General features: G+C 40.7%; 1 protein-coding gene and 1 long non-coding RNA gene across 2 annotated transcripts; one reads left to right on the top strand and one right to left on the bottom strand.

Moving 5' to 3' along the window:
- Positions 1 to 698: 698 nt before the first annotated feature.
- LOC149750988 (pyrophosphate--fructose 6-phosphate 1-phosphotransferase subunit beta 1-like) lies at positions 699 to 3,116 on the bottom strand. The gene is made up of 5 exons (XM_089928260.1): positions 2,939 to 3,116; positions 2,657 to 2,818; positions 2,366 to 2,487; positions 948 to 1,001; positions 699 to 800 (listed from the first exon to the last, which is right to left on the bottom strand). Exons 1-5 carry the CDS (start codon positions 3,114 to 3,116, stop codon positions 699 to 701), a joined length of 618 nt encoding a protein of 205 aa, XP_089784386.1.
- A 505-nt stretch (positions 3,117 to 3,621) lies between these two features.
- LOC113463423 (uncharacterized) lies at positions 3,622 to 4,997 on the top strand. The gene is made up of 2 exons (XR_015974428.2): positions 3,622 to 3,728; positions 4,347 to 4,997. It is a non-coding gene; the product is annotated as an uncharacterized LOC113463423 (long non-coding RNA).
- The last annotated feature ends 4,590 nt before the right edge of the window (positions 4,998 to 9,587 follow it).

Genomic DNA, 9,587 nt, shown 5'->3' with positions numbered 1-9,587 from the left:
AAGCTCACTACAAAAGAAATAGTATTTCCGGGCGCTTTCCAGAGCTTTTACCGACGCTTATAAGCGTCAGTACTTTCTAATCCAACGCGTCCAAAAGCGTCACGAAACTGTCGGGGAGGTGGGCGTGGATAATTTTCGTTCCGACGCTTTTCGCCTGCGTCGGCATTACCTTACCTTTACCGACGCTTTAAAGCGTCGGCAAAGGCTTTATATCCGACGATTTTAAGCGTCGGCAAAGGATTTATGCGTCGGTGTGCATGTGCCTGGATAGTGTTAGTACCGGAATTACCGACGCTTTTATGCGTCGGCATTACCTTACCTTTACCGACGCTTTAAAGCGTCGGCAAAGGCTTTATATCCGATTACCTTTACCGACGCTTGAAAGCGTCGGCAAAGGCTTAAAATCTTCTTATGCCCCTGTGCCGGGATAGTGTTATTGCCAACGCTTTTAAGCGTCGGCAATAGAGATTTTTTTTTAAAAAAAAAATCATAAAAAGAAATGTGAAACCTGTATACAAATTTATAAAACAAATTTTTCCAGCACAGCAAACACACAACCTATTATCCCATCACAAAAGTCACATCACAAATAAAATTTTTTATTAAAAGCTAATCATATTATCATATTTGATTACATTGTACTTTAAAAATATTAAAAACATACATAGCAAATTCCTAAATAAACAGTCTACGAGGTCTCAAAGGTCGACGGCATCATCATCTCTACGAGTAGAAGTATCAGCAATCACAACAAGTCCATCCAAATCAAGTTTCAAGGCTGTCTCTTCAGCTTGCTTAAACTGATGCATATGAACATAAGAGAGCATCAGTCAGTTAAAAAATGAGAAGAATGAAAATTTAAAATCAATAAACAGGGTAAAAATGGCTCACAATAGATACTGCATTTATTCAAGAGGTATTTGTAGATACATATAGACAATAAGCACCTGTTCTGGAGTTTCAATTTTGTCCCTTCCACTGCAGATCATATCAAATCCACCCTATTTTCATATCAAAACCACAAAATTGAAGTCAAATAACTTACTTCCAAAAAAAAATAAAAAAAGATGCAATTATAAACTACATAAAGGTCATTACTGTTTAAGTAAATGCTTGCATGAAACAAGTGTGCAAGGAATCAACGTACTGGGTGCTACCTGGCTAAATATTTGTATGCATAGGCCACCAACTAGACTGTAACTCAACAGTCAAACAGCTGATTAGCATTCATAGCATGATAGCACATGGTGTTGTATCAACAGAACCACTAGCACAAATAGGCATGAACAAATATGGAGCACCACCACAATTACCGTTATGGAATGTTAAGATGAGCAAATTTTATCTGAGGACTATGTTGAATAATGCAAGAGTACATTTGTTTCTGATACTCCGTAGTTTTACCTTGATTACAAATACATCATGTCTTTCCATATACACTTTAATAGTTTAGTTTCCGTGCTGCCTTCTCAAAGAATTTTACGTTCAAACAATAACTTTCGCAATCTAGAAGTGAATATTTTCCCTTCCTCTCCAACCAATGTATGTTACTTTTCATTTCAATAAAAGCACCCAATAATTCACACTTCTTCGATGTTTATTATCTAGCCCCTTTGGTTTTCACAGCAATACTCACATGTCATGCCAACTTAAAACAATCATGGCCAGTCCCAATCATGATAAGAAAGGTAAAAGTTTGCCATTAGGTTCACAGCCAGTTGTTAAAAAAAAAAAAAATCCAAACTATCAAATGGATCCAAATTTGATATTCACAACTGCAAGTGCATCACTTGTTTTATCTAAAGGTAGTGCTAAATAGAAATGCTTGGAAAAAGAGGATTAAATAGAAATGCTTGCAAGTGCATCACCAATCATTATGAACCATCACCAAGCTTATTGGAGGCAACTGAGCCTCACAGTGTCAAACCAACAACAGGGAGCAAATCTATTGTATTTTATTGGCATCATAATACTTAGGTACAATATTTAGGCACAATGGCATTCCTTACAAACCATAAGCTTTACTTTGCACAGACTAATCCTCTTTTTTTTTTCTTCAGTTTTTTTCTCTATTTAAACTTACAGATTCTGGACAACAGTAACAAAAAAAGCTAAACATCTATTAAAAAGCAAGCAAGAAAGAAAGACCACGAATACTCCTATCCAAAACTAGGTTAGAAAAATCAGCATCATCATTCCTCAAACATATTTTTTCCCATAAGATTATTGTCTAATCAAGGTAAGCACGTGTGAATAGTATATTAATGTGAAATTCAAGAGAGAGAAGAGGGAAAACGGTCTATAAACCCTGTAGCATAGAAAGATGCGGTTGGTTAATCCAGAACTATTAGGGCGAGCCAGATACCTGATTTCTATAAGGATAGATGTACTCTGAAGTGAGCTCCATGTATTTGCATTTCATGATCCCTGCTGGACCTCCCTTGAATCCGTACAGCGTGCTCCCCTTGGCTCGATCCTGCAAGTAATCTACCATGACGACAAAAAAGATGAGGAAACCAAGAAATTAATCCATCACACAATCAACCAAAAGCACACCAAAAAAAAAATCATCCATGACCACAAAAGGATATAGAAAGAAATCAATCAATCAATAAGGGGTAAAAATCCAAAAGAAACAATGAAACGAAGCGCTCACCAAAGATCCCAGAGATGACATTGTGCCCACCGGGAGCCTGGCCTCCAGAGAGCACCACTCCGACCTTAAGACTCCCAGCCATCTCCGAAGGAGCGGAACCCGTCGGAACTAGCGTGGCGGAGGGCTGGCCGAAAAGATTAGGAAACAGCTTCTTGATCTCATCTGCAATCGATACGTCACAAGCATGACAATCAAAACACAGACCATCATTGGCCTCAGATCGATCGATATAGATCTCAATCAAGTCATAAGGGGGAGAGAGAAAACAGGGGAGACAGATACCGGGGTTCCCGGCGGCGGAGCTCAGAGGGCCGTCCACGATCTTGAAGGGTCCCCTAACGACGGAGGGGAGGGGGAGGGAGTGGTTGAGGCGGCTAGTCTGCACCTCGCTGTACACCGCCGCGAGGCAGCCGGGCGACGGCCCCTTGCCGCCGTTGGCGAGGATGGAGTTCGCAGCCATCCGCGGAGATCGAGAAAGATGATGAGATGAGAGCAAGCGACGGAGAAGATATATCACTTTGTGTAGTGTGCTTACGGTCCTTTTATAGCAGGGGGAGAGGGAGCAGGGTGGGATCGGTTAGGGTTATCGTCACGGAGTTATCCGACGTTATATGATCAGGATTCAGGGGGTGAGGGAGAAAGTCTAGGGCTCAAGCCTCGAGCTATGAACCACCAGTTATATGAGCGGAGGTGAGGCAACGCTCGATCTATGAACCGGAGAGGAGGGAGGAGGCTTGAGGGAGAATCGGGAGGCGGAGAGGCGGAAATGCTAGGGCTCGATCGGGTGGGTACTCAGGGAGGCGGAGAGGCGGAAAAGGATTCCAGGCTAGGGATCGATTGGGAGAGGAGGAAGCTACCGACGCTTCTTTGAAGCGTGAGGATATGTGACGCTTGGGGTATTTTTTCCCGACGCTAGTGAATAGCGTCGGCAAAAAATGGTCGGCTTTTCCCACATTTCCTGTAGTGAAGGAGCTAATCATCATGAAGTCCCCCTGCAATGCAGCTGTTCAACTCTTCATGGAAGGCTAATCTTTTCACTGGGGCTGGATGCAGCCCTAACAAAGGGCCAAAGGTTTTATGTTTTTGATTTCTATTCTTGGAGTTGTATAAACTTTATTTTGTTCTTAATGCATATTTTATTTCATCCCATATTTAATTTTTGTGATTTTAAGTATGATGTTTATATAACTGTTTTTCATGATCACTAAGTAAATATAAGATAGTCCATGCTTAAGGAAGATGCAGTGTCCTGCCACATTAGTTTAGGGTAGACATTTCATGCTAACTAAAGATGGATTATTCCCAAATTACTTTTGTGAATCTCTATTTAAATGCTTATTAGGCTTGCAGCCAATTTGCATGTTAATCCAAGAATAAATTAAAATACAATTAATCCTTATTCCGATGTTAGTAGTGAATTTCTTGCCCTAGTTTCCTCCAAACTGATATCCTTTTAATTACATTTTCATTAAATTTCTTAGTTTAATTTTCTTCACAAACTTTTCCTTTTAAATATTTTTTTTAAGAAAACAACTATACCCCAATCCCTGTGGATCGATACCCGTAATCACTATTCTACTAGATACGTGCTATTGCGTGGTCTTTAAAGTTGACTATCATGACATATCTGTGGAGGGAGAGATCTCCAAGCTTCTATTATTCACTGACACTTACACTGCACGGTCCCTAGTTCGCATGGGTTATGAGAAGGTGAACGGGCAGTGGGTGCGTGGAGGAGCAGGGATACATGCACCGGAGGGTGATGCACCAGAAGTTGGAGATCCCATCTCTGAGGCTGAGGTACCTGAGGATCATCCTACGGCACCTTCAGAGGCTAGACCGTCGTCATCCGTACCCACGGGGTGCACAGAGGAGTTTTGGAGTAGGATGACTGAGCTTGTGTCAGCTCAGGTGAGGACTTTCTCTGACGGATTGATGAGCAGGTTGGACATTATGACTGCTGAGATTAGAGACCTCAGAGAGCAGGTGGGAGCATTACACAGAGAGAGAGAGGCTCATGGTCCATCTGTGCCCCGAGCAGCTGAGTCGAAGGTTTTGGCACGGAGTCATCCAGCTCAGCGAGGTCCACGCCAGACCCAGTCCCATCAGGCTCAACCTCTCCTCGCCACTTATGCTAGGAGGATGAGGACTACATCACAGCCCTTAGATACCCTCTCGGCTGATGTTAGTATTATGATTAGTGCCTAGGATTTATCTAGCTCTCATATGTATTTTACTTTGTTGATGTACTTTGCACCTTAATTGAAGAACATTGTATTTTTGGCATTAATGTACTACAATGTTCCATTTTGATCAATGAAATTTGAATGTTTATTATTTACTGCCTCTACTTATCTATTGCCATACGCTTGTTTGATGATAACAAAAAGGGAAAGAAGTAAGGAAAGAAAGAAGTTGCAATATAAAGGGACAAATAAGTTGACAAATAAGTTTGAAAATTATAGTAGGAGATAATATTCACTTAAGGGGGAGCAATATGTAACAATGAAAATTTTAAAGTCTAAATTTTTAATCAAAATTTCAGAATTTGGCACATACCTCTCATGCCTCGATACATAACCTGAAACTCTTGCTTTATCTCGAATTTTGAAGTTTCATCCTTAACCAAATACAAAAGAAAGGGGGAGAAAATCAAAAGTTCTAATTGGCAATATTTGGATGAAAGAGGGGGAGACTTCACTTTCAAATTTGAAAAGCTGAAATTCAGCAACTTGAGCTCTTCTAAAACAAATTTTCTAATTTTAAGATAAGTATCAATCTACTCATACTCAATATTTTGTAATCATCAAAAAGGGGGAGATTGAGGATGATAGTGTTATTTTGATGATTAACACGACCATTGAGGAAATATCCAATTAAGTACTACAAGTTAACATGATACATCATTACTGAGTTCGACACTTTCGATACATTAGAAGAATGAGATCAAGATGTCTTTCAATGATTAATAATGAGATAAAATTTGTAATAGAAAAGGGATAGTGAATTCTAAATTCTAATTCAGCAAAGTTTCAAGTGAAACGTACTCTTAAGGGCTTATTGTTAAGAGTATGTAGCACTACCATAGCATACATTCAAAATTGCTTGAAATATAGTTCATTGATTATATGGATGAGTCTAACCTTAAGATGCAGCAAAGTGTGGAATGAGTCGATCCCAACATAGGTGGAGTCAACCCTGGCACATCATCGAACCATCAGGCACATCTCTGCGAAAATGGCACGGATGAACAGTAGTGGAGTCGACCCCAGCTTCAAGCCTCAAGAAAACAAGTCTCTAGAATTTACTGAGAGGGCCGACCTCAACTTTCTATGAGCCGACCCCAGATGGAGCCAACCCCGGGAATGTTTGAGTCGACCCCAACTGAACATGAGTCGACCCCAAGGCTATGTCGTTCAAAACTGTGTCTCTAGAATTTCTGAGAGGGTCAACCCCAATGGAACTTGAGTCGATCCCACTGTAGCTTGAGTCGACCCCAAAAAGAGTTGAGTCGACCCGAGTGAAAAACAGCTGAAATACAAGGTTCTGTGATTCTTGAGAGGGCCGACCCCGCTGCAGCAGGAGTCGACCCCAGTGAAAGTTGGGTCGACCCCAGTGGAAGTTGAGTCGACCCTAAGTATGATGAACAGTGGTTTGAGTCGACCTCAGGAAAGTTTGGGTCGACCCCAGCATGGGTAGAAGCATAACTGCTAATTCTGCAGAAGTACTTTTTGACCTTCCAACGGCTAGTAACAGATAGTTTTTCAAATCTAACCAATGGGGAGTAACCTAAACATATGGGAAAGTATTTATAATGAAACTATTCATCAGAACAAGTCATCTTTTGCATGAAAATAAAAGTTCACTCAAGAAAGACAAAGTCCTAGTATTCTTCATCAAGGTGCTTCATTCAAGAGTCAAAAGGAAGTGGTTGAGTAGATCAAAAGAGGCATTAAGAGCTCCACCAACCCTTGAAGAGTGAAGCATTCCTTGACAAAGAAGAGAAGAGCTGTATCAAAGCGATAACTATATTCTCACTCTTCTTTGTAGCTTATAGTTGTTATATCTGCTCATCTAGGAGTTTCAACCTTCTTCTTCTTCTTAACAATCATGCAAGGTTTGTTGGTGAGCCCGTAAAACCAACGGTGTAGGTTTGTTGGCGAATCCGTAAAACCAATGGTGAAGGTTTGTTGGTGAGTCCGTAAAACCAACATAGATTTTTGGTGATCTCGGAAAACCAAGTGTAAAGGTTTTTGGATTGTGATCCCGAAAAACAATCCAACTGTAATCCACGGGATTATAGTGAATTTCCAAGGGATCGCTTGGGGAGTGGACGTAGGTGCATAGGAGAGCACCGAACCACTATACTTCTTGTTGTTTGTATTGTGTATTGTTCTAACTTCACTATTTGCACTTAATCTATATTAACTAAATCACTCACTCATCAATTAACATAATTAAGGAATCGAAAATTAAGAAAAACCAATTCACCCCCCCCCCCCCCCCTCTTGGCTTGTCACCTTGGGCAACAGTATATAAAATATAAAAATCCCAATGACTAGTCAGGAGTAAGTCAATTTGAGTTCTTTTTATTAAAAGTTCTTTTAGCAAGTTGTAAGATAATTTTTACTTTGGAATTTCACAACACACATAGCCTGCACTTCTAAGGATTAGGTTCAACATTTTGTTGTTAAGTCTGGTAGCAACCTTGAGTCCTGATGAATCATTTCTATCTAATTCACTATTATTCCATATTTATTTTAAAAAAAAGTGAATTTAGTCAGGTACATCGAAAAGGGCTACCTATTGTCAAAGGTCAGCAGTCTTGTGATGATGAACCCGAGCATAGGTCCGTAGGGGAGTCTTGATGCCCAACACCTTATGCCATCTGGTGTGGGAGTTGTTGACTGAATGCTCGCTACACGGAGGAATCATTACAAGAGTAAAAGTACATAATTTATTTATAAATACAAAAAAATAGAGAAAGAGAAAATAATATTGATCTTGAAAAAGACGATAGTGTGAAAGCCGTCGTTGTAAAAATTCGAGTAAATTAGAATATTACAGATAAAGCCCATGAGGTATTAAAGTAAATATCCATAACTCTCGAAATCCTGAAAGATAGGATGATTTTGAATCAGTGATTAGATTTTATCTGACTAATTCTTGGAAACTACTAACTTTAGCAATATTTTGGAGAATCTAAAACCTTAGTTTGTGTATGGTCCAGATAACACCGAGCATCCAAGTATAAGTACGCCTTACAACTCTCTAACAGAAACTTAATGACTTCAACTTAAGTTGCATACTGACCTAGGATTGGGCTGACTTAGTAATTAAAACTTTGTGTGCTTTTAAAATTCTTGGCACTTATACATTTGAAATTATACTTTATGAAAAAAAATATATATATATATAAAATCTTTGGGTAGAGACAACAGTTTGTTGGTATCTGAGCCGGAAACCCTCACGAGACAAAACTCGTCCACTAGGGCCACCTAGGGGTTTAAAGCCTTATTGCGTACGGTAAATGCAATCGCGATTCTTGCGAAAGTGAGTTAGTTTTTATTTTGCTCGAGGACTAGCAAAATGTAGGCTAGGGGGTGTAATAAGTGCTAACTAAGATATAAATTAGCCTCTTTTTCATAGCACTTATCATTATTTTAATTTACATATTTTGTAAATTTAACTATAAAAGATGTGTTACCTTCATCATTTTATTTTAATAAATTATTAAAGGTAATTCGAGTTTGATTTGCTTAATCGAATATAATGTGTGCAGGTCCAGTCCTATAGTTCCCAAGTCATATACTGTGGTTTAGTTTCTCCCGCATCCAATTGAGTTCAACATCTCAAGATTAGTTTCATCCTCTCCACGTTGCACTATTTGAACCCATACCACGACCGTAGATTAGCAATCATCCCATTCGTGATCTGCCAGCTCAATCCCATCTTCTCCGTGATCCTCTTCCTCCTTAAATCCTTCTTCCACGTCATTGCTTTCCTCCCCTGTTTAAGCTTCGAAACAGAATGAATCCAAGCTCCCTTCTTCGGAATAGAATCCCATCGTCCACGGGCAAATCTCTTCTTCCCAACGTCATCGTCAACTTCTCATCCGAACCAGCCAGTGTTCCGGATTAATCCCAGGCATCCGCTCCCAAGCCGTCAGCCAAATCCAAACTCACCTCATCTACGGATTCACTCCAGATCCCACGCCTATCCTCTGAGGTCTCCCACGAACAGCACCCCAGCAAATCTCAGAATCCCATCTTCACCTCCCACCCAATCCTCCGTAGGATCAACGGGATAAGCTCACATTCCATCCTCTTCCGGCTTGATCCCATGGAATCTCCCAACGTCCAAAGCTCTCTTCCCAGCGAATCCAACCTTCCATCATCCGAACAGAGCTACATCTTCTTCCGGATCGATCTCACATTCGTAATCATCCTTATCCCTTCCGCGTTCAAAGCCCCAGCTCATCTCCTCTGTTTCGCATATCTCTTTCCTTCCGGATGAGAACCAGCATCCCGCCTCCTCCCATGATCGGGTGATCCGCGATTCATCTTCATCCCGTGAGCATCCCAAACCTCCCAGCTATCAGCCGAGATCCTCTCAGCTTCATGGATCGTATTCCATCTCTCAGCCGTGCGCATCCATTCCGGGATACAACTAAGTTCAACTCTATCAACGGATGAATTCCTAGCTCTTCCTTGCTTCAAAACAGAGTCCAGATAAGCTCCTTCAACCGTGAACATCATCCATTGTTCCCAGCCAGCGGGAAGTTCAGCTCCATCAGCCACGGATAGGCTCAAATCATCATCCGCAAGATACCTACCGCATCCAAGGATCAAGGGATAGAAGTCATCTACCTTATCCCACTTTTTTTTCATCTTAATCCTTCATTCGGAACAGAGGAGAGAGGGGGAGATTG

The sequence above is a fragment of the Phoenix dactylifera genome, chromosome 17 (assembly GCF_051530095.1).
Source record: "Phoenix dactylifera cultivar Ajwa chromosome 17, Ajwa_hap1_PhDact_Kaust_v1.1, whole genome shotgun sequence".
NCBI lineage: Eukaryota > Viridiplantae > Streptophyta > Magnoliopsida > Arecales > Arecaceae > Phoenix > Phoenix dactylifera.
Note: the sequence above shows the minus strand (reverse complement) of the source record. Positions and strands in the feature narration are given on the sequence as shown.

Coding starts and splice junctions, on each gene's coding strand:
- LOC149750988 (XM_089928260.1), bottom strand. CDS start 3,116: ATGGCTGCGAACTCCATCCTCGCCAACGGCGGCAAGGGGCCGTCGCCC. Junction 2,819..2,938: donor CTCCGCCGCCGGGAACCCCG/GTATCTGTCTCC, acceptor TATCGATTGCAG/ATGAGATCAAGAAGCTGTTT. Junction 1,002..2,365: donor TCTATCCTTATAGAAATCAG/GTATCTGGCTCG, acceptor ATATGAAAATAG/GGTGGATTTGATATGATCTG.